The 26390-nt window shown below is 28.3% G+C and overlaps 1 protein-coding gene across 6 annotated transcripts in view; it reads left to right on the forward strand.

Moving 5' to 3' along the window:
* The window catches only part of LOC111690704 (CAR1 transcription factor), a 37549-nt gene extending 12217 nt beyond the window's left edge, over positions 1 to 25332 (forward strand). For 5 of the 6 annotated variants that reach the window (XM_046951833.1, XM_046951835.1, XM_046951834.1 and 2 more), the window contains exons 3-6: positions 18139 to 18310; positions 19648 to 19772; positions 19931 to 20051; positions 20215 to 23025. In XM_046951833.1, coding sequence (XP_046807789.1) covers positions 18139 to 18310; positions 19648 to 19772; positions 19931 to 20051; positions 20215 to 20338 — 542 coding nt within the window. In that variant the 3' untranslated portion in view covers positions 20339 to 23025. Of the gene's footprint in view, positions 1 to 18138; positions 18311 to 19647; positions 19773 to 19930; positions 20052 to 20214; positions 23026 to 23809 lie in introns of those variants that run through there. The other variant, XM_046951838.1, reaches the window with a different exon arrangement.
* Positions 25333 to 26390: the final 1058 nt, after the last annotated feature.

Below are 26390 nucleotides of genomic sequence, written 5' to 3' on the forward strand. Positions count from 1 at the left end.
ACTTAAATGTGTTATGATCTTCTTCATCATTGATTGTATAATTTTAAGAGGAACGGCAAAAATTGTTTAAGGCAGTTACAAAAAGAAAATTGTCTTCTAATGCATTGAGAGAAAAAAATCTTTAATAAGAAACATTACACAAATTCTTTCTTGGAATATTCAGTAATTAATCGTATTGATCACTAATTGTAAAAACTATCTATAGACCTTAACCTTAATCAAATATAACCGAAAAGGATCAAAATTAAGCTTTTAACTTAAGCCGACCATATAAAACCCTACGTCAATTTAGATTTATAAGAGAGAATTGTTTGTTCGTAATCGATAAACTCTGGAACTAAGGCAACTGATAGTACACGATTTTTAATACACATATGTTTCAGGCATGGTGAGAAGTGTTCCTGTAAAGTTTTTTAAGTTGTCCGACAGATGTCGTGCTCGCTTTAGTTGTTAGTCAATATCACCTAAACCGCTAAACCGATTATTTTAAAATTTTGAAGGGTATATAGGTCTTTGCATGTAGAATCCGCATATTCAATCTAGGGCCTACGTTTACATATAAGTTTTTATGCAGAATTTATCGTGATACTAGTGTTAATATAATAAGTAAATTTGTGATTTTCAAGTTATCGTCTGAAAGGAGCTTTGTATTGAAGTAAATCAGTCAATCATTAGACTTATACAAAAATAAGTTGTGCCGATTTTTTATAGATATTAGAATATTTAACATAATTATAAGCTTAAGAGACTTAAAATAATGAACAAATTTCAAAAAGCTTTGTTCTCGGATCAACATATTGCAACTTGTAGCATTAGCACAAGGTTTACTAAGACACACAGACGGACATAGCTTAATCTGAGTGTATTGGTTTGATTTAAGATGGATGTACGACCAATAGTTTTGGCTGTATAAACCACAACACAAACACATTATACCCACTTTAGTGGTGTAGGATATAATAATATGATTGATTCTCACAATGAACTATTTATACTTCATTTTAATGAGAAGCTTACAAAATTTCTGATATTTTTTGATATTTCCGTCACATACTTCTTATTTTCAATGATGTTACTAATAAAAAACTCTACTTATCGATGTTTATTCACATCGAAAATGATTAAATTATTTAAATCATAAATTTTATATAATTTCCATTGAAGACAACATTTTGACAGACAAATTTCAAAAACAAATCAAAAGAATAACAAAAACATTGCACACCCATTTTGGCATTATTCTATATATTTATTATGTCACATATTCAAATTATATTTTATTTATAAAAAAATAAATAAAATTAAACAAGATTTATTTGCTTTACACACACCGTAATACAAACATTAGAACTTTATAATATGTATGTATGTGTATGTTGTCATTAAAAAATAAAACATAAAATTAACTAATTGCTAGTAATTACTTTGATTTTTGTTCTTATTGTTGTTGCTGTTATTGTATTTATATTAGTAGTATTAAAATTTTGCTATAAATTATTAATTGACATTTCTGACGTCATATACATTTTATACGCATACTTACTTACACACATGTTTACTCACACACACACACACACACACAATCAGATAATGACCGACTAGAGTAGATCAATGAGGTCACTTTTGTTTAAGTTCTGTTGGATAATTGAATAAACATGTTGAGATGCATTTTTTATACTTTGGCATACATTTCAAGATTTATAAGCGTTTAAGTATATAGACAACAAGTACTTACTTACTCACTATTGATTTTACAGTGTTGGACGCAAATATAGTTTAGTTGAGGGGAAAGCTGTTTTTGATATATGTATATACTTAGATCCAATTAGTGATCGTTATGTCAAATAATTTCTTCAGCATTTTATGTATGATTTTTGCTATTTTTTTAAAGAATAGAAATGTTAGGTTTAAATTTTATAATGATCTATCTATATCCGTTTATTCGTGAGGAAAAAAGAAAGAAAAGGACATATTAACAACACCTTGTTAGTCTAATACAATTAAGGATAATTTAGATCAATGACCCTATTTTTAAAATAAAAATTTCTTTTAAATATTCTGAAAAAAAACATGAATGTCAGCTTGTTCCCCTAAATTTTATATCTCACTGTAGCAAGATCATAAGAAATCTATGTTTGTTATGGACTCGTGTATGAGTGCAAGCTACGTTTTATGTTTAGTGTTGTATTTTTTGTTAATTTTTGCTGCGTATTGTGACTGCTAAAACAATGATGGCATTTATTTGCGAATGATGGTGATGATAATCGCACGAGAGGAAATTACAATTCTATTTTTCAGCTGGAGCCTTAATTAATGTACAGCTGTCTGGCACACGTTCCGACCTTATTATTAGTGACTATCAGACGTATGCTATACAACAACAACAAAAAAACACAAAAAAACCCAACAACAGCAGCTACAAAAATAACGCATCAGAAACAAAAAAAAGCAAGCAACAACAACATGAAATTGACGGAAACCCCTTTTATTATTTACACATTCTTACTTAAAGGCCTTCTGCGTTCAGTTAATTGACAACAATAAGAGCTGTTTTATTTTTTTTATTTTATTTGATTATTATTTTTTCTTAAATATCCCAAACATAAAACACATTTCATACATAATTTCACATTTGCCAAAGTTTTGAATCTTTGGGATTCTAACAATATATATTTGTTCTTATATATATGTATATATATTTCTTTTTCTCTTTTGTCACACAAACGACAAATACAAACAATTCACTATAGACATTTGTACAAACAATATTTTTTATTATTATTATTATTAGTGGTATTATTTTGATGATGTCAATAACATCTTTGTAAAATTCTCACCATAATTTGATACTGGTACAAAATGAATCAGAGAAAAGACAACAATAACAACAACGACAACGACAACAACATTAACAGCACCAACAGCAATATTAGTAGCAATAGCAGCAGCACAACAACAACGTCAACGATATCAACAAAATGAACTTAAACAAGTTTAGCTTGAGTAGTAGTTGATAGTTTTTTTTATTTTTTACTGCTGCCGCTGCTTACTCGTAGTAAGTAAGTAAGTAGTTGTAGTAATAGTCATGTGTCCCTAGAATGGTAAAGTGTTTAAAATAAATTTAATTGACTTTGTGCTCATTCCAAAAATATTTTCACACACAAAAGCTTAAACCTCGTGTCACATAATCTATATTGTAGTAATACTACAACGACTATGTCTGTCACTACCTACTATTTACTATAACAACAACAGCAATAAAAACCACCACTACTGTTTACTACTGCTATTTACTATTATATACAATTTATAGCCAAAAACATACCACCAACAAACAAACAGCCAACGAACATTTGAAATATTTTACAGAGTTGGAAAGGAATTCATTTCAAAAATAGAATCCAAAAAAACTTTTTTCTGTAAAATTTCCAATAAAAAATTGTTAAATGTTGTTTTTTTATTAACAATATAGGCCCCTGGATAGTGAATCAGTACAGATGAATTTCTTTACTATTGTCTCGCTGTGCAATAGGTTTAATCGTTCAGTTTTCTGCTCAAAGTCCCCAATTATGTCGTCCAGAGTTTCAACAACTTTTGTTTGTTCATAGTCTAAAAATGGTAATTTTTAAAAATTTCCAACAACCAGACAACATAATAATAAAATTTTAAAACTAAACTTGTTAGCTCATACGATTATTAGTCATTTTCCGAACAATTTTCTGCTAATATCAAAGTTAAGAGTTAAAGATTAAACCACTTAAACTCATACACAACCACTAAATCGTCCGTTGGATTAGAAATCGGTACGAAAATCTTGGAATGTATTTTTATTTTATAGGCAGATGCTAAAACCACTAAAATAAGGACAAAAAGCAGACAGATGATCCAAATATAGAGAACATGATCAACTAATTTCGGCTCATTCGAAAGGACTACGTCATGAAAAACGAATTAGTTCCTTTAACAGCTCATTTAAAATGCCCATAGCTGGGACACCAAATATTTAGTGTGTGTGAATGTGTTGTATGTTCAAATGTGAGTGTCTGTCTGAGCAAGTATAAATTCTCATATCATCTGGTAGTAAGTAGTAAAATCGTTTGTACATACATACATATATACATATATATATATATGTATATATTTAGTATTAAGTGTGGAGTTAAGTTGAGTTGTGTAGCACCAATTCCAATACCGACAAATGCCGTACTTGACCGCATAAAACATAATGTAAAAATCCCATTATTCGCCGGCGTAACATTGCTTAAATAACAGCCACAACATAAATAACAAAAACAACAACATAAACATACTTGAATATTGCTACGTTCTTTGACAACAACAAAAACAATAAGTAGCAGCAGCAACGATACCAACAACAGCTGTAAAGCTAAGGCAACAATTTTTTGTTTAAGTTTTTGTGTGTTATTTTTTTAACATTTTTGTTTTCAGTTTTTGAAGCAGCAACAGTAACTGCATATGAAGTGGTGGCAACGGTAGTGATAGCAGCCAAATAGTAGACAAAGCTTTTTTTTATTGCAACAGCCATAATATTAACAACAACGACTGCAACAATAATAACAAACAATTGCAACAACAAAGACAGTAGCAACACATTCAACTACGGGCAAAGGAGGTACGAGTAACTAACTGAACAAACAAAAAAAACTGCAACAACGAAAAAAGACAAAAACGAGAAGAAAAAAAGTGTCTTTAAAAACTCTGTTGTGCGACGAGTACTGCTGGCGTCGACAAACAACAACAGCAACACAGTTCAGTTTGGTTCAGTTCGATACCAGTTTTTGGTTCCCACAATATAATATGTCCATAAGCGGCAGACCACATGACGTAATTAGCATAGTGCAGCTTTGCAGATCTCACAAGCAACCAAACAACCAACCAGCAAGGCAGCCACTGACTATAAGCTTAACTGGCTGGATGGTTGGTTTGCTGGCTGGCTGGCTGTTTGGGCCAAACAGACACCCAAAACACAGACAATTGACCGACCAAATGGTTGACGAAAAGTTATTTACTTGCTTTGTTGTTACTGTTCGATCTTTTCGTTGCTGTGTTGTTGTTGTTGTTGTTACTGTTGTCGTCGTCATCGTTGCCGTCGTCATTGTTGTTATTTCTTCTTAATACACGTTTAGTTGTAAAGTCGCTAAGACGTAACGTAATGACAAACAGACTTTTCAAGTGGCATGCGAAAATCTTTGCCATAGTATTTACTCACCAAACTAACGGCTGCCGTAGCAGCAGCAACAACAAAAATAACAGCAACATCAGCACCAGAAGTTGTAATTGTCGTCGTTGTTGTTGTTGCCAGAGTAGTTAGTAAAAGACCAAAAAGTAGTATATGTTCAAGCAGTAATCGGTCAAGCAGATGAACTGGCGTCCTGAGTGAGCATTTAAACACCCCTCATAATGCTACCTGTGAAACTAAAAGCAGCTCAAAACCATCAATCTTTAACAGTACGACTCTACTCGACTACAACTACTGCGAGTACATTTTATGTGAAAAACCCCAAAAAAAAAAAACACAAAAATGAAAAATAAGCGATGAAAAAAATAAATAAAAACCTAAACGTAGGAATTCCAATTTTTGTTTCTCTTCGCAATAATTTATGTCGCGTCTTTCTTGGAGTGCACAACCAATCAGAGAATACAACAACAAGAACTATAAAAAAACAACACCAGCAACCAAAAAAAGTAACATGGCAAAGCACTTCTGCAACTGCTGGTTAAAGCGCACCCGTCGCACATAACACCGAAAACCACAACACAAGCCATCCGCCAAAAAATTAAAATTAAACACGATCGTTATCAATTCGATTATTGATTACCATGCAAGGAATGAGAGTGCAGTTCCAACAGGCTACTTGTGCGATTGCTGCATCATCAGCAGTCAGTCCTAAGCGCACACAAAGAGACGACAGCATGTTTTAGTAGTAGCAGCTGCTGCTACATTAAAGCCGAATTAAAAAACTCCCTATACATAATAAAAATACAACAAGTCTGTTATTGTTATTGTTGTTGTTGTATAAGGCAGTATTTTTGATGTTTGTTATTATTATTGCTATTGTTGTTGTTACCTTTGCTATATAGAAAACATACCACAGAGATGGTAAATATATTTTGTTAATCAAATATATTTTTTTTCTCATTTAGCATTATTGAGAATGACAGACACTTTTAGCACTCGTATTTGTTACTATTTTAAGTTCTTAACGTTTTAGCAGCTGCTTTTTAAATTATTTATTAGCACGAGGGGAATTTATTTAAATGGGTATTTAGCTTTGGGATTATTTAAATAGAGTTTAAAGTTTGTTATTAAGCTTTTTAACGTATTATATTAGAGGGGTTCACAAGAACACAGAACTGATGGTAAAACGTTTTTTATCTGCCGATCTTTTAGTTATAACTTGGGTCGTTAGTAAATTTTTCTGAGCAAATTTTTTTGTGTTGGATTCTAAGCTGGTGATAGTAAACTATACAGTGCATGGCTGCTCTGACTTTGATTAGTCTATATATGAAGTGAATTGACTACCAAACTGTTGCAACTTTAAACATTACTTTATAATCATTAAAGCCGTATCGGAAAGATTAACTAATCCTTAATATATTACAAATGACTATTTAAAGACGCTTTGTTTTACGCGATTTGAGCTTGAGCTTCTAGTTAATTCTAGTAGAACTTTTAGAAATTTGTTTGGGTTTAGACTTTTTTCATAAAATTTTGTTTTCCTGTGTAATCATTACTTTTCGTTTCTCTTTTCAAAAATTTCATCGGCTGCATTTTAAGTTCACCAACTCTGAAATTTAGTAAGAATTGCCAAAACTGTTGGAGCCACTGCTCTCTGTGCTAGTTGTTGTTTGTTTGTTATAATGTTTTATTTTCTGTTCGCTGTTTGTTGCTGCTGCTGCTGTTGTTGTTGTTTGGTACATATTTTTATATTTGTAACTGGTTGCAATTTTCTCATGATCACATGTGTGCGCACAGGCAACAAAATATAAATAATTCTCATCGAAACTTGACAATCCATAAAAAAACAACAACAAAAATGAAATAAAATAAAAAAAAGAATTTTTAGTCGAATGCGATCAATAAAAGAACTATTTTGTTTAAACGCATTTGCACGTACTTTTTTATTATTTTTATTGTTTTTTATTCACTAAAGCTTTTTGTACTCTACTCAATAATATAAACACAATGGCCAAGTTGTTGCATATACACAACACAAACTGTGCAACGTTGTGACTTACACATGCAGCTAGCAAACTTACATACTTATATACACACAAATAAGCAAAACTATAGGTACAAATATATAACGACACAAATGTAGCTCTTTATCTGTTTTATGTAGATACTTACAACCAAAAACGAGTGCAAACCATAATGAAGTTATAGAGATGAGAAAAAGGTATAAATGTACATATGTTTGTATGTTTGTGTATTGGTTTGCTATATGTAGCAAGCGAGCATGTGCGAACAATACTTTTCGACGCAATTTAAATGTCATTACCACAAAGTTCTTCTGAGTGTCATTGTATGCTTGCTGTAAGTTTATGTTGCTAGTGTTGGCAAAAGTTGTGAAAAAAAATAAATAAATATAAAATAAACTATTTTATAAAACATGTAGATACAAATGTATCTATGGATGCGTATATACAGAATGCAATCAACTCAAGTAAGAATGCGAATGAATACGTTATCAAACAAATCCCTTTTTTTGCGATCATTCAAATGTCATATCTCGATATGTATGCACTACATTGAAACACACATTTATATACATTTATGTGTGAGAAATAGTTGCAAAAAAAAAATCTTAGTAAAAATAAAGTTAAAAAAAACCTTTACGCATTGCTAAGATTGACCTACAGCCATCTCTTCTACGCTTCTCTGGCTTGCAATGACATCAACGACAACGCACATAAAAATGTCATCATGGGTGGCAAAAATAATTTAGTACAAAAAAAAAAAAATATAAATAAATAAAAAGACAAAATAAAAGAAACTTATTTTTATAGTGTTGTGGTTTACATTAAAATTAGGACAAACATTAATGCAGCGGCTAAAAATCTTTGAAATCACTTGAAAATATATATTAAAATAAAAAACTTATTTTAATCATAACAAAAGATATCATTGTATTGGTTACCTATTAAAATATGTATGTGCGTGTGATTTTACTACTTAATACAAACTTACTACTTGCTTAGTGGCTTTGCTAGCTGTTTTAAGACTTGCATATCGTTGTAAATAGTCGTAAACATTAAAATCGTCATTAATTCCATGTTTGGTCAAATAGTGCACCCCTGTTTGCATAATAATTAAATACGTTATCAATATGGCAAGGTTACATTTAAGTTAAAAACAACAACAGCAATAACAATAATAAAACAACAGCAGCAGCAACAGTCAACAAAAACAATAACAACACAAACTAGTTAGATATTATGCCCGGAAACGTCATCATTAAACTGGTAGCACAACGACAACTTTGTCAATTATTCACCAAACTATCTATTGCTTTTATACGCTCATGATACTATTAATCAGAGCTGTGTAAATCTTCTATGAGTGTAGGTTTTTTCGAATGAAGTACATATAGTTATTTTTTAATATTTTTTAGAAATTTAGTTCAGTTGCAAAATTTTCCTGATTTCATATTCTGAAATTAGTTTTTAGTTTACTTGCAAATAATTTTAGATTAATGCTTTATATTTTACGAAATTTAAACAGATTCTTATGATGACATTATATGAACAAACATTGGCTCTAAAAGGGGACACACAGACGGACATAGCTTTCTCGACTTAAGAAGTGATTTCTCGACTTAAGAAGTGGGTCACAGTCAAGACGATTATAGCTTAATAGACTCAAAAAATGATTGAGAAACGTTTGTTATACTTTAAGATCTTTTGTCAGAAGATTTGTATCTGCTAAAGTTTTGATCTGATTTTGTAAAGATTTTTTATATGTTAAAGCATAGTTTGCACAACTTGCCTTTGATTTCACAGAGTTGCAATTCAAAACACTTTTTAAAAATAGGAAACTTCTTGAATATAATTCTTAAATAATTTCACAGGATTCCAAAACTTGAACCCTTCCATGAACATTGTCAAATGTACAATTTTTAAATATTAAAATTTTTTCGGGAAAAATAATGGTGGAAAGTTTAGGGTTGTATTGCCATATATAAATAATTGTTCCCTGAAAAGGACATGTAAAATAAAATTCCTAAACAGATCTTATGTGGAGACTAGGTTTAAACATGGTCCGAATAAAGTTTTGGACAATAAAACTAACTTAACCTCGCTATTAATGAAATATCAAAATATTTATGACTTTTTAAACAGTTAATTTATTATCGTGATTTTTAATATGATTTATGGGGAATGAACTGATTTTCTGTAGGAATAACCATATATGCACCGATCTTCACAATATTATTAAGAAAGATTTCGGTATTAAAAGAAAATGGTATTTTACACCATTATTGAACCAAGCGCTAATTTTTAAAGGGATCTTATAGGGGCATATTAAGGAACTTTCGATGTATGCAAAATTTTATTTAAATTTTTATATAAAAAACACACTTATGACTGTTCAAACCGTAGAGAACATTTCTGTAGAGTCTATGTGGTCTATGTAGGATTCTCCTAAAATCTAGAGAATAGAAACAATTTTTCAAATATATTTGCAAAATGTTTAAAAAAAATATTAAATAAGAATTATTTAGAAATTAATTATATTTACACATATCTGTTATTTAAACCTATTATGGACATTGTGGCGAGAGCTACTGCCCAAACACGTACATTATTCATCTAAAATACTCATAAATAGTAGCGTGGTTAAAAAGTCACAAATCCGCTAAATACAATGTAGATGCATAAGATTGAAAAATATCCTATATACATATATACATGTATATTAGGGTAATAACTTTTGATTTTTCCAAAATACAACCAAACAAAATTCTAATTGTTCGTTTCAGTTTCAAACAACTTAAAATTTGTTTTTTTTTTCAAAATCTCAATCATATCTCTATTACTAATGGATCGATATTACTGGTTGTAAAAAGCAAAATTCTTAAAAGAATAATCCAAGGTATGGATTCTGAGAATATACAGGGTCTCCAAAAATTGATTTTAATAAACAGTTATTAACAGTTTTAATATTCTGTTTAAATTTAGTTATAACCCTAATATATAAATATAAACAAACCCAAATAAACATCTGCAATGTTTCGATTTTTTATACGCTTAACAAAATAAGTTAAAACTTTATTATAAAAAAAAACTATATAAACAAACTTAAAAGGAACCTAAATAAAATGTTTTTAATTTAATTTATAAAGATACATATAAATCAAATCAAAACAAAATGAGCAACAACTATAAAAATGATATCAAAACTTTAAATGAAATAAAGTCTCCACATTCATTAGGAATTCAATCAGTTTTTATCTGCAGTACGATTAAGATGAAAAAGTAGTAGTGGTTCTTGATGTTGTTGTTGTTGCAGTAGTAGATGATGTTGATGTTGTTGATGATGATGATGACGATGACGTTGGGGTATTTAAGTGATAAACAACGGTAGCTCCATATTTATTATATACCTATACATTATAATTATCAGAGTGTTACACCTATTAATTAGTTAGAGAAGACAACAATGATAACAATAGCGTTAAATTTAGTGTTTTACAAACAGTTTAATCTTGTTGTGAGTGAGCGCGTAAGGTGAAAAAGAACTCAAACCGAAAAATAACGAAACATAATAAAAAAAGATACAAAATACAATAGCAGTCACAAACACAGCAGCAACAGCATCATCATCATCACCACCATTTAGTGGCGGCAGCAGAAGATTTGTACTCGAAACAAAATAAATTTATCTCACGGCTAATAATAATGAAGAGCCAGACAGTCAGCCAGCTAAACAATCATTCCTTCTTCGATTCTTACGCAGTCCATGGAAGTGTTAACAAAATGATATTTAACACAATATTTATTATTATTTTTTGTTTAGTGAGCAAACTGTTACAGATACGTTTTTTGTTAGATGCTTATTAGAAAGATTTTGTTTTTAATCTAAAGATCAAAAAATTAAGCAAATGTTGGAGTTAAATTTGATGGTGGTGGTCGCACAGCGGGTTCATAGTGTGTACTCAATTTTCGTTATTACTTTGTTGTTTGAAGTTGCCCCATTATTATTAGGTTTTCATTAAATCAATTAATATATTTGTAATTTATTAACAATGTTTGTTGGTTGCTTGTTTGGCTAATCGAAAAATTAACAACAAAATCGTTTTGGTTTTAATTACAAAACGCCGCTTGATTTATATAAAATATCATAAATTATAAGCGGATACTTGAAAGAATTTTCGATTTTTTTTAGGGGGCGATTTTGACAAAACTTTCAGTATTTATTGTTGGTGTTGTGTTGAGGGTGTTTATTAAAACGATATGTTTTTAGGCTAATTGCTTATTACCCCTCATTGAAAACTCTTCCTTATTGGATTTCATTTGAAAGATATAATAAATGACTGAAGAAATAATATTGTAATTAAGTAATTAATAACTTAAGTACTTATTAATGATTAAGTAAAGTGTTTTAAAATAAAACCCTGGGAATTTAACAAAAAAAAAAGTAATTATACACTTTATAATTATTTGTATTACCTTTTGCTGTTACTAAGATATATTTAGGAGAAAAAATTTAAAAGGTGACCCAATATATATCTATATATTTGTTGATTTACATCGCTAGTTATGTGAATATCTGGTTTATATTTGAAAGTCATCCTATAAGGAAGATTAGGTATAATTACGGTCTTAAAACTGTTTAGTTTGTTATAACACATTTATAAATAAATTGATTTTTATAAAACCAAACACTCAAAAGTCAAAATTTAAAATGTTTACCTTTGACTGACTCGTTATTTAATTAATTTCGTCGGGAATTGTATTGTCATTATTATTTAACGTCTATTAAAAAAATTCTACATGAATATCGGTTGATATTCGATTCATTTTAAAAATCTGTTTGTTATACTACATCAAATCCAACGAAATACACCTATCGGTCCTGTTGTGCGCGCCTTTTCTTAGAAGAAAAAGGTTTATTGGTTAAAAATTGGTCAATAAATGTATTATAGTTCAATGTTAAAAACTTAACTTCCTGGAAATAATTTCTAAGAATTTTATGTCCGGAATAATATCACTCCAAAGATACTTGAATATAACTTAGATCAGTAGCTGACAGTGGTAAAAAAGTGCTACAGACTTTTACTGTCGTCTCCACATGCTCTACTTTAGTCAGAATTCGCAGGTCGAAGTTTGTATAACTATGCCCGAAGTCCCGTATCATCATACTGACTTTAACTTGCTCATTTCTAGGAGGCTAGAATGTCTTGGGCTCAACAGGATCACCCCATAGGAAATTGAGACAAAATTCAATATATAGTCAGTCTTGCCCGACTATACTGTTGTCTTTGTATAACTTGTAAATATTGCTTCATGAAGTCGTTATTAAAAACATTTTAGACGAAATGTGTATTATAAAGTGTTGCTAACTTGTTGCCAAAAATAACAACAAATTAATTTCCCAAAAATTTTCTTTCAAAACAGATGTGCTTACTACCAAATGCTTTTCTAAGAATTTTTTTGTAAATTTTTTAAAACAGATTTAATGGTAAAAGTGTAGGCATCATCCAATGTTTATTTTAACAAATATTGATTATCTTTTGGATGGACATTATGAATGGGTCACACTAACCTAAACCTAAAAATCCAAAAAGGAGGGAAAAAAGTAAAATGATCATTGATGACAACCGGAGCAAAGGCAGCAACATACATAAATTATTTATAAACAATTAGAAAAACTTAACGTCAAATTAGCTTAAGACGCACACAAATTCTAAATAAATGATTTCATCAGAATTCGAAATAAATTTAGAAATAAAAACTGCATCAATGATTTTGATAAATTTCAAAGGAATTCAATTTAAATTAATGCATTAACGCCCACTTAAAAAAAGTTTACACTTACACACACACGCGCATACATATAAATTCTTGCCATAAAAATTAACTCCAAATCTAATCAGATTTATTTGTATGTACATATGTATGCACGTATTATACCCCTGTATATGAGTGAGTGAATGCATTTGTTTCATTATGGTCTAATGAATTTTTAGCTAAAGAAATTATTTATTTATTTAATGTGGAAAAAAAAACTCTTAAGAATTTCACCTTTTTGTAAATGATTCCTATTTGAATGTAAAATAAATTAAACTAAAAGAAATGAAATGAAAAGCAATCCGTGAGAGTGATGATGAGTTCGAGACAGAGCAGAAGCAGTTGTAGGAGTTAGGAGTTGAGGAGTGGTGAGCAGAGGGGGAATAATAAAAACAAAAACGTAACAAAACATTTAAAATTCAACTTGATTTATGCTTGAGACAATTTCAACTTTACACACTAGGTTGACCAGAATGGGAATCGCGAACAGCACGGATGTTATCTGAAAAAGGAAAATTTATACATTGCAATGTACGACGACGAGTAGAGTAGTATATCGTTTTAGTAGTAGTAGTAGTAGTGTTTTAGCTGCTGCAGTAAATACTGTTGCTGTTGTTGTTGTTGTCGTTTTCATCGTCATCTTCGCACACAAAGTACGTGTTGTGATAGAATGCGGTTAACACAAATAGAATGTATACAAACCAAAACTAATTTACAAAAGGTTAATACTACTGGCAGTCAAACACGCAGTCAGTCAGTTAGGCAGATGAACAAACGGCCAAGTTGGCAAACGAGCAAAGCAACCAAAAGTAAAACTGCATACAGCCATGAAGACATTTATTCAGTTAGTCAGTCCGTTCAACCGGCAGTCATTCTATACGTTAGTTAGTCAGTCAAGCAAAACACTATACTGCACTAAACCCAACAACATCAGCAACACCAAAGTAAGCATAAGCAACATGCAGCAAGACAGTTTGCCAGCCAGCCAGCCAGCAAGCAAACAAGCATGCAGCAGTAGTCAGTTTTATACGTATTCGTAGTATGGCAATTGCTCAAAAAGATAATATACGAGACCGGCGAAAAAGAGTATGTCAACTTTTAGTGAGTGAGTGTCGCTTCTTTTTTAAGAAGCTGCAAAACCAGCTTTGCGCACACAAATAATGTTATCACCGTGAGAAAAAATATAAACAGAAGTAAAATAACTGTGGCACACAGATACACACACTTACTCACTCACTACCATGCCACATACAACATACAGCAACAACAAACAAGACAATGAAAATGAAATAATAAATAAGAGAAATTTAACATGAAGCAAACAAGTGTGTGTTTGTTGTCCCCAAAAAAAGAAAAATAATAATAAAAAAATAAAAACAAAATTAAAAAAAAAAAACAACCAAACATCTCACAATATTAGTACGAGTATCTACATACACAAACAAACACACACACTTAAACATTTATATCCACTTAAGTGTGGGATGAACATTTCGCAGGAATAATGTGAAAATTTTGGGGGGTTTGAGAGGATCTTTAAACTTAGTCAGCAGTCATAGCAAGCACAAGCATGTTTGCTGTGGACAATAAATATTAATTGATTGAAGTTGAAACATTTTAAAAATATGTATTTTTTCATAATTTTTAGGAATTTAACTGAATGTTCTATGGTTTACAGGTGTGTGGCATATTAAAAATTTTGCATGTGAATCAAAAATGTGATTCACATTATTTGTTTTTTTTTTTGCTTAATTTTCGCCGAATATAACAAAATAATTTCCCCAAAATTTTGCGATAAACAAAATTATATTTTTTTAAACAGGCGCCTATTCATCACCAAATGTCTTTCTAAGAAAATTTGCAACAGTTTGTTAGTTTTTCTAATAGACGGACACATTATGCGCCTCTTTAGAAATGCATTTTTGTTTTGTTAAAAAAAATATATTTCAAATTTGTTGTGTTTTTTTATAAAGTTTGTATTTTGTTTTGCTTTTTATGATAGATGATAATCTAAATTTGTGAATCATCCATCTCTGTGTAGTCGTCGGTGGCGCACATTTCTTTTAGTCTCCTCCGCTGACTGTTGCTGCTTTAAGTTTTCTATTTGATTTTGGTATTTATAGTTTGTCGTTGCACAGTGGGGCAGGTCAGTTAAGATGATTGTCTGAATTGCTTAATTAGGTTAGGAAGAATTAGGAAGATCTTGTCTCTTTTATGACAATAACAAAATTTTAATTCATTGAATCAATCAAACTTGGTTTTTATACAAACTAGTTTTTTAGAACAAAACTTCATTTTTCTAGTACAATATTATATTTTTAGTACATAGTAGCATTTCTAGTAAAAAAGATTCCAATTTTTGTGTAAATCACAATAAAAATTCGATATCGGATTGAATTTTTCGTACAAAATCTTTTGTTAAAATTTTTAGTATTTTTAGTATAAAATTTAGTAGTGAATAGAATTTTAATAAATATTCATTACAAAGTGCATTTTTAGTACAGAATTAGATATTTATAAAAAATCGCGTTTTTAGTTTTTAATTACGTTTTAAGTACAGAATAAAATTTTTGTTCAAATTTGCATTTTTAGAACATATTTGGATTTTTATTAAAAATTTCAATTCTTAGTACAAAATTCAATTTTTGGTAAAAATCTTAATTTTAGTATAAAATCGTAGTAAAAATTCAAATCAATTTGTATTTTTAGTACAAAATCATATTATTAAATATTAATTGAAATTTTAGTACAAAATATACATTTTAGTACAAAATATAAATTTAATAAAACATAGAAATTTAGTACAAAATTCAAATTTAGTGTCAAATTGAAATTTACTTCCAAATTTAAATTTATTACCAAATTGAAATTTAGTGCAAAATTGAAACTTAGTACCAAATTTAAAATTAGTTTCAAATTGAAATTTAGTACAAACTTGAATTTTTCGGTTTGAGCTGATTTTCATTTTTAAGAAAATGATTAAGTTTATGGTAAAATTGTTATTATGTAAATTGCTCCTTTAGTAAATAGTGATGCAACAACGAAACATTGATTAGAGAAATTCGATTGAAAATCCGTCGCCTTTAATATTTTTCTAAACGGTTCGAAAAAAAGTTGATTTTAGTTAATTTCGAAAAAGTTGATTTTGTCATAAAATGATCCGCCAAATTGATCTATATTGTTGTGATTAAATTGACTATTATTGCAACTTCCCCACTGTGCAAGTCGTTGCTTTTTTATATTATTTTCTTTTAGTTTGTACAACCAACCTTATCAACATATTTATCTCTCTTACGTTGCTTGTTCACACGCCCCCATAACTCACCTTGCGACTGACTGCGACTGAAAGCAAAGGAAATTTCACATGATTTTTCAGTTCAGGCAACAGCAGCAAATGTTTACATTTCGTTTTAACCGAAGGTGCTTCAAGTAGTACGTTTACAAAGCAAAATCGACAACAACTACAACAATAACATTAAACAACAGTAGGATCTCAGCAACTACAAAAATATATATCATTTAGGTATGTGCCATACATTCATTGTTCAAGTTTTTTCGCTTCTATATCCATCGTTTTGATCGAAGAGTTACCTAAATTCCCGGAAAATAAGAACTTAAGAAGTTTTGTTTACTTAATACGAAAATGGTTCAAAATAGTTCCCTGGATTTTGTTATAAAAACCATTGGAATTAGCTCTTTTAGAACTGCCATGTATATAAAGCTACCCAGCAAAATCATGGTAATGACTTGTACTTACTCAACAACTTGTCTGCATTACTTAGAAGGAGTCTTATAATTGCTTACAAATAAAATCATACGAAAGTACTTACTTTTCAGCCTTGACATGTTGTTTTCGAATTTTGTTAGAGGTATAGTCTTTTGATAGTTTATCACGATTGGTTTTCCAATAACCAAAATTAAACGATCTAGCTCTTTTAAAATTTATTGCATTTACTTACCATTTCAGTTTAAGCAAGACTTAACATAAATAAAAACCTAGGGTGCATTTTGTTCGTCTTTAACAACTTATTTTGCCTGATGCTGCTGTTAAATGTATTTCTTTTTTTTCACTTTAGTTTTCATCATCATGATGATGATAATGATGAATTTTCTTTAGTTCATTTGTCTGCTGCTCTTATTTTCGGATGTCGCTTTTTGATGTATTTATTGTCGCGTCTTGATGTCCATGTTTACCGAACTGACGTTCTGTTGAATACTTAAAGAGCTGATGGTGGCAGAGTGAAGTTTTTAATGATGTTGTCGTATAGTTGTTATTGCCGAATGGAATTGTTTCTGTTGTTGTTGCTACTGCTGATGTTATTATTTGGTACATTTAGGAAAAATTTTCAAATTCCATTGAAAAAAAAAACAAAAAAAAAAAAAAAATACAAAAACACATAAACCCCCAAACTAAAGGAATTTCAAAATTGTCTAAATTTTGTTGTTGTTGATGTTGTATTTAAAAAAAATTGTATATCAATTTAGATAAGAAATGAAACAATTCAAAAAAGTGACAATTTAATCATATCCCTGACGTCACATATAAGCATACACAGATACAAATACGCACATGCATGCAATAGTAAACTTTAGGGAAGTGATAACGTCGACAGATGGATGAATGTTTGGACGTATGGTTAAGGACAGACAGACATGCATACCAAACTATAACGCAATATTTTTAATATTATGTTTTGGTTTATTTTTTTTCTCCAACTAAATGTCCATATAAATCATTTTTTGTAGTCGTCACTAGTAAACTCATGTTTTTCTTAATGTTCTAACACACAAATATGAACACATTCATATTAAGATACAAATACTTATTTCTGAATTTACTCAATCATTCAACACACTCCCTCACTGCCCTCCTGAGACCGACAAAAAAATATTAAAAAATATAAATATTTTAACAGATAAATCTTTGTTTTTACTTTAAGATACACATAAATACATATATAAATCTATTAATATTATTTATGAACTGGATGAAAATTCATAATGATATTTTTTCCTTTTTTCCTATGACAAACATAATGATCATTATGTTGAATTTGTTTTTGTTTTACGCTACTAATGTCATTTGTTTTGTTTTTTTTACAGCACAGCTTGCTTCTATAAAATCAATATCAGCCAGTAATCGTACTGTGGAAAATGGCCAAGAATTGAGAATTGTTTGTAAAGTTACTGGACGACCACCACCCAAAGTGACATGGTTTAAAGATCATCGATCAATAAATCGCAATCGTAAACTGTATCAGTTTTCTCACTATAAGTAGGTTAAATTCATCATTATTATGTTTTATTTTTTTTTTCAAAATGATCTTCATTATCATCATTGTCACTGTTGAACAAAAGTAGAAGAAGACCAACACAAAATGATTCATTCATTTACTCAGTCATTGATGATTTTGAACGTAACATATTCACACTTGCACACACATACATACAATGATCATGAGCATATTGTATAATGAAACAGATATTAGTGGGTCCACATTTTAGAAATCACGTTCCCATACAAATTACCCTTGAAATTTGTATCTAATTGTATAAACAAATCAAAATGTTCAATGTTCAATCTATAAATTTTAATTAGCAATAAAATTATTACGTTTTATTGTTTATAATTTTATAATATTAAAAATATGTTTATGATCTTTGTCCCAATGATCGATTCTACATGTGATAAGAATTTTTTACAAAAATTAATTAAAATATCATTCAAAAAATAACTAGTTCTAGAAAGAACTTTTGAAAAATACTTTTAGAACCCTTTCTTCAAAGTATTTTTGGAATTCTAAAGTAATTCTTTTCTAAGAGTCAGTTTCTTCAAGAATAAATTTTAATGAGTGAAATATAACTTTAGAAACTCTTTCTTTAGAATATTGTTAGAATTCTAGATTATATACTATACTATAGACTAAATTATAGACTAAACTATAGCCTAGACTATCAACTAAATTATAGACAAGACTATAGACTAGACTATAGACTAGACTATAGACTGGACTATAGACTAGACTATAGACTAGACTATAGACTAGACTATAGACTAGACTATAGACTAGACTATAGACTAGACTATAGACTAGACTATAGACTAGACTATAGACTAGACTATAGACTAGACTATAGACTAGACTATAGACTAGACTATAGACTAGACTATAGACTAGACTATAAACTAGACTATAGACTAGACTATAGACTAAACTACAGACTAGATAATAGATTAGGCTATAGACTACATAATAGACTAGACTATAGACTACATAATAGACTAGACTATAGACTAGATAATAGACTAGACTATTGACTAGAACTTAGACTTGCTTAAAGACTAGACTATAGACTAAAACGAATGTCGTATTGCACGTTAGAGTCATATTTGACTTTAACAACTTTAATAACCAATTTTGCAAACATTTTAGTTGTACTATTTAAATCACAATGGACACCCTAATATTTGTAAAAAAGCACAAGAGTTTATTTTTTTAAGATTTTATTTATGTGTGTGCAGTTTTTTTAATTTAATTTAAATTAAAAAAAATGTCTTATTAATTTAAAAAATTTTCTTTTCTTCCTAATTACAAAAAAATCTTTTCGCAGAAAAAGATCTGAACTTATTATACGTTCTTTTAATACCTCAGATGCTGGTCGTTATGAGTGTCGAGCAAAAAATAAGGTTAATCGTAATATAGAACGCAGAGCAATCGTAATTAAAGCGTATCCAGGTATTTATAGTCTCATGATTTTTTTATTTAATGCATTTATTTTTTCTTAATTTATGTTAAAAATTGCTAATGTGTGAACTAAAGTGTGAACGAATTAATAAATTTAATTATAATCATAATTTTTGTTTTTCTTCTTTTTTTTCTTGGCTATTTTTTAGTACAACGTTTTGATCCCAATCCCCGAGGTACAGGCAATAATTGTCCAGATGATGCCTCCGAGTTCTGCTTTAATGGCGGAACTTGTAAATTCTTTTCAGAAATCGGTTCCTATTCCTGCATGTAAGTTTTGTAGTTTTTTTTTAAGTTTTTATTTAGATAATTTTAGCTTCTATAAGTTAATAAACCTGTTGAAACACTTTATTTTAGATTTAGATTTGTTAAGCTTTTTCTTAGTATTTTCAATGACTCTTTTGTTTTCTGTTTTTATGCATATTTTTTCCAGATGCCCCGAAGGCTTTATTGGTGAAAGATGCGACCGCAAAGAAGTCAACAATATGCCCCCTAGTACGTACAGCAACGAACACGAATGTGGCGAAAATAAATATTTAGGAAGTTATTATTGCTAAAGTAGGCTTTTCTATAGCATCAAACGTTTTTTGGTTCTGTTTTCTGTTTCAAAACTATTTTAACCTCTCAAATTTGTTAAAGAATTTTTAATTTTATATTTTGTAAATTTTTGTTCATTATTTTTCAAGCAAGAAAAAAATTACTAATTTATTAAAACTAAAATAAAAATTTTAGTTTTAATAAAACTTTTGTAAAAAAACCGTTATACGTTTAATAACCTTTCAAATTTCGAATTTATAAGCATATAAATAGAGTTGTATTTTTCTCATAAGTTATTAAGAAAATATGTGATTAAAACATTCATACTAGTTTTCGTGTTGTGTGAAAAACTTACAAATGTTCGTTCTGCGGGGCTATCTTAAGTGTTCGTTTCTATAAATATTTCTAAATCTCCCAAAATTATTGTAATTTTTCTCAAATCAATCACCCCTTCGCCCATGAAGTGAAATTTTCATTTCCCTCAAAGGGAAAATTGCCATCGTGAATTTATTGTAAATAATTCATTCACAATAGTAGATTTTGTATGCTGTTCATTATTTACAATAGAAAAGTTCACAACAGTAGAATTTTGTTCATGTCAAAAATGTTATCGAACGAAAAAAGTGAAAAAGAACATATTTCACATGAAATATTGATTGGCGATAGCTACAACGCAGCTTACTTATTGAAAGCATTTTTGGGAATAATTATATTATTATTATTACAGGTCAGACACCAAAAACATAGATAGGGGCTTAGCTGTAAGCAAATATGATAATGTCTAATGTTCTGTTATATTACCAATATATAGTTGTTACGTGAGGTTTAGGTTTTTAATCCAAGATTTTTATATCGAAAGATATATAAAGAGAGAGATAGAGAGAATGCCCTAACATTATGCCAATCTCTTTCTTTCAAATCGACATAGGGTATTATATTAGAGAAATATTTCTAAAGTCATACTTCTCAAAGTTTTCCGCAAGTAAGTAGCAATATAACTACTTCTACTCCAAGTAAATGCCATGAGTTTAAACGCCTCAATTCAAAAGTTGATATACAAGAGTAAATGGGAAAAGAATAGCCTGTACATAAATATATAGAAGCAACATAATTACTAGTTAAACCGTCTCATTTTAAAAGTTGATACATAAGAGTAAATGAGAGAATAGCCTGTTCATGCACAGAAAGAAAAAGAAATATATACGTTTGCTACTAAATTGACACCTAAGTGTTTATAGTTTTTTAATATTATTCGTTGTCAATGTATTTATGTACATAGATACGACTAATAAAAGCTATTGAAAAATTATAAACACTTTGGTAACAATTTAGTACCAGTCGCGAATACTTCTTTTTCCTTCTGTATACTTATATAGAAGCAATAAATATATACACATACAGAACGAAAGCTATTTTCGTACCCATGCTGGAATTTCATAAATATTGCAATGTTTTTTCGTAAAATGCAACTCTGTTTATATGTTTCCAAAAACAAAAAAAAATTGTACAAATTCTTTTACTTTTTTTAGTTAATAAATCTTTAACAAATATTCTTTCTATTTTATATATAATTATATATTTTACATAAAATGCTAAAAAAACAAACAGTATAAACCCTTTGTTTGAAATTATAAAAAGGGAGAAGAAGGGTTTTACACCGAAAAACAAAAAATTCACCACATTCCATAATAACCGCTTAGAACTTTTTTTCAAACTTAAACTGAATTGCTCGTAAAATACACATATTTTAGGCTCTGTCTGTAACTAAAGATTAAAAAAATTTATATTAAACTAAAAACTACATAGATATTTACAAAACTAAAGGTGCTATAGAAAGGCTTTTGTTTAAATATATAATTACTTTCCGCTAAGCGGGCACTAACAATTTTTTTTGTTCCTTAGAGTTTTTTTACTATTTACCACACATACACACACACATTTAACAGTGTAATTTTAAATTAAATTAATTTAAATATTATTTAAATCGAGATCATTTTTTTAAAAATGCTTTTTTTATAACTACTTGTCATAAGTTTGAATTTACAAAGAGATTTTTGAAAAAATATGTACAATATTTTAGAATTTGTATAATTTGGACTAAAACACTTTTACTTTAATATAAACGTACATACATACATATTTTATGAAAATATTTGCCAGGCTTATTATAGGAAAAGAAAAGAGGCTTTTATGGGCCAATATATATGAAAACAGAAAATTTGAACTTAAACACATACACACACATACATAAATACTAATATCCATACCATGTAGTATAAATGGAAAAAATCCAAAGTTAATTTATTATTTAATTTAATCTAATTTTATTATTTAATTTAATTTAAACATTATTTAATTAGATTTTAATTTTAATTTACGACTAAAGATGAAAATTTCTAAAATAGAAAGAAAAACAAAACTTAATAATGTTCTGAACTCTCTCGAATAATGTTTGTAAAATCTTAATTTTAATAACATTTAAAATAAATTCAAAATATGTATTTGGAAATGGTTTAATTTCTTTCAAACATAACTTCTATTCGTTGTACCTACTCCTTCAACTCCAACTGCTAACTATTTAGTTCTACTGTCAATTTAAAAAAAAAAATATTTACTTAATAATTTATTTATTTTCTATATTTATTTTGTACTTAATCCATCCATCCATTAATCATATTAAAACTGAAATTTTTCTTCGTATACGCAGAGAAAAAACATGGTTGTGGAAATCATGTTCTAAAAGTAAACATATTATGGTTAAAATCAATAACCATAACAACAATTTTAAAATATTATATTATGATTCAATACAATTGAAATATTTTATCATAATTTTTGTTTATTTATTATAATATCGTTATAAATGATTATATTTTGGTCCAATGTCATCATAATATCGTTAAAAAATGTATATCGATATTAAATTATGTTTTGCTAAATCATTTAAATACTATTATATATTTTTGAAAACAATCTATTGTTACAGTGAACATAGTATAGTTGTAGTAACTCTGTCGAACCAGGTTTATTCTCTGCGTATAGTTTGACAATTATACATACATTTTCTAAGTATTTGTAGTGGTAGTAAGTATTTTAGTATAGTAGTAGTAGTTTTCAAATTTCATTTTCTAGATTTTTTTCTGGCTGTAGATAATGCAACAAAAAATTTCTGCATTTGTTTAAACAAAAAAAAAAACTATTCTAAACTAATGGTGTTTGTATTTTAAATATTTCACAAAAAAATTAAACTCATATTTACATATAACAAATCATTTTATATAAAATTAACTGGCGTATAAAGTAGTAGTAGAAATTAGAGTTTGTTTACCAACTTATTTTTTGGGAAACGTTTAAATTAAACGCTTTTTTAACCCATTTTCCTGCTAAAGATTTTTAAATAAAAGAGTAATAGTTTTTAATATTTAAATTTAGTTTATGGAAATTATCACAAATTAATGACAATATTTTACATGTTGTTTTTTTATTCACAGATTTTATGTTGCAATCTACGGCCAAATACACACCTTTGATAATTTAAACTACTACTTAGTACTACTACCTATTATCACTACTATTTACTGTAATTGTTTTTTTTTATTATTGGTTTCAAATTATTATTATCATTAATTTTTGTAATTATGTAGGGTTTTGTTTTTTTCTTATAATGCCGCGATTGTTATAGTTGTTTAATTGAAAAAAATATCGATAGAAATTTATAAAATAATACTATTTTGCTATAAAAATACAAAATTTTTGAAAATTTTGGCTGGAATTCTTAGGTAGTTTAAAAAAATTAAAAAACTCGTTATAATGATCATAAAATATTATACCGCTTTAATTCTTGTATTAATATGACTTTCATAACTATAATGTAAAGAATCATTCCTTTAATGTAACTTTTCATTGCATTACAGTTTGCATCTTTAAGTGCATCTTCACATGAAGCAAACAAATTTTCTGCAAGATTTTTTATTTACTTTTGAGCTGAAGCATATTTTTGAAATTTCAAAGTTAAATTTTTCTTAAAAAGAAACGTTTTTGCAGGAGAAATGTTTATCAAAGTTTGCAAAAATCTTAATTCAAATATAAATTTACGTTTGATTTAAACAATTTGTGAAAGTTTATGTTACCGTCGTCAAATTGATCTGCGATTTGTGTTTCGATTTCGATATCTTCATGATATGACAACTTTTTTTTTCTGAGAAGAACCTTGAATAATTTCGTTTCAAAGCTTGATTTTTGAAACTGAGAAACAAATTAGTAAGTCTTATTTCTACATAAAGAAACCAATATTTTTAAGCGATCACTTAAGGCTAGACTTCGATAAAGATTCAAAAATACACTCTGGTTTTGTGAAAACAGGAGAACTCACTTCAAACTTTTAGTTACAGATTTAAAAGACATTTGTCAAAATATTTTAATCAATTTATAAAGAAACAAAAAAAACTTTTAAACAATTCTCAAATTATTGGAATGTTATCAAAATTCTCTATTTTTCAAAATAAACCAGTTGAGACTGTAAAAGATGCCAGAGGTAGAAACATTCTGATCTTTTTTCAAACTTTTTAAAATATGTTTTTTTATGTTTTTCGATTTGCTTGAGAGTTTAAGCTCGCAATGAAGAACTTCCTTTAGGGAAAGAGATCACAAGGGAAGAGATCACTAGCAGAGAGTGAGTCGTTTATGATCTTTCAATATTAATAATAACAATGTATTCTAGCATTATAACCGTATCTGTTTCTGAAATAAATGAAAAATAAGAGAGAAAAACAAGAGATCCCCAAAAATCGCCATGATCAGCTCAAATTTGTACGATCATGCAACAAGAAAAGTATCAAAATAAGTCAATAAAAGAAATTTTTAACAAAATCGATAAAAATCGACATGATCGGCTCAAATTTGATACGATCATGCAACATGAAAAGTAATAAAACATTAAACGAAATTTTTAACAAATTACAAAAAATCGCCATGATTAGCTCAAAATTGTTACGGTCATGCAACATGAAAAGTATAAAAATATGACATTTAAATAAATTTTTAACAATTTTTTTTTTGAAACAAGAACTTAATATTTATAAAATTTAGCTCAAGAACTTAAATGTTTAAAATCTGCAAATAAAATATACAGAATGTAAGGGGCTTAGTTGTTCGATTTCAGGTTTTTGTTTTATCATATATTAATAGATAATTGTGATAAGAAGTCAATTATTTCATAACATATTTCTATTCACAACATATTTCTATTGCTTTTTAATAAGAAAATCAATTACTTCTTGATAATTAAAGAAAAATAACGAATATCTTCCTAAATATTATTTTATTAGAACATATTTAATTTATTAATTGGTTTACAAAACAACAAGTCTATCAAAATACCTGTGAACACAATTCCCTCATTCTGAGGAAATTTTATAAATATATAAATCCATCAACAATAGTTTATTTATATTTTTCTTTTTTTTAAACTGCGCATGTAATTCCAGCCAAAAAATTTCCAAACAAAATTATTTGAAATTAAAATTGCATCACTTCACTAATTATTTATTTAATTTTTATTTTTGAATTTTCAATTTTGTTAGTATTATAAATATTACAAAGTGTTAATGTTTTGTTTTTAGTTTTTTTTTTTGTTTTTAATTAAATTTTTACATTTTCATTTGATGTTTTAGTTGTAAGTTTGTAAATTTAAATTTTATTTTATAAGTATGTACTTAAGTATATCCAAATAGAAACACTTATTCACTCACTCTCTTACACACACATACATACACACACACCATCATTCACTAAATCACACTTACATATAAATAACTTCAATACAGAAATGTTTGAAAATGTATTTTAAATCAAATTTAATTTATAGTTTTTTAAAGAACAAAATAAAAGAAATTAAAATTTAAAAACAAACATTATGCATTAAGAAAATAAAATTACACATAAACACATACATACATACATACATACATACATACATACATACATACATACATACATACATACATACATACATACATACATACATACATACATACACACACAATTCATACCAAAAATGTAATTATAATTAAT

The sequence above is a fragment of the Lucilia cuprina genome, chromosome 5, assembly GCF_022045245.1.
Source record: "Lucilia cuprina isolate Lc7/37 chromosome 5, ASM2204524v1, whole genome shotgun sequence".
Taxonomy (NCBI): domain Eukaryota; kingdom Metazoa; phylum Arthropoda; class Insecta; order Diptera; family Calliphoridae; genus Lucilia; species Lucilia cuprina.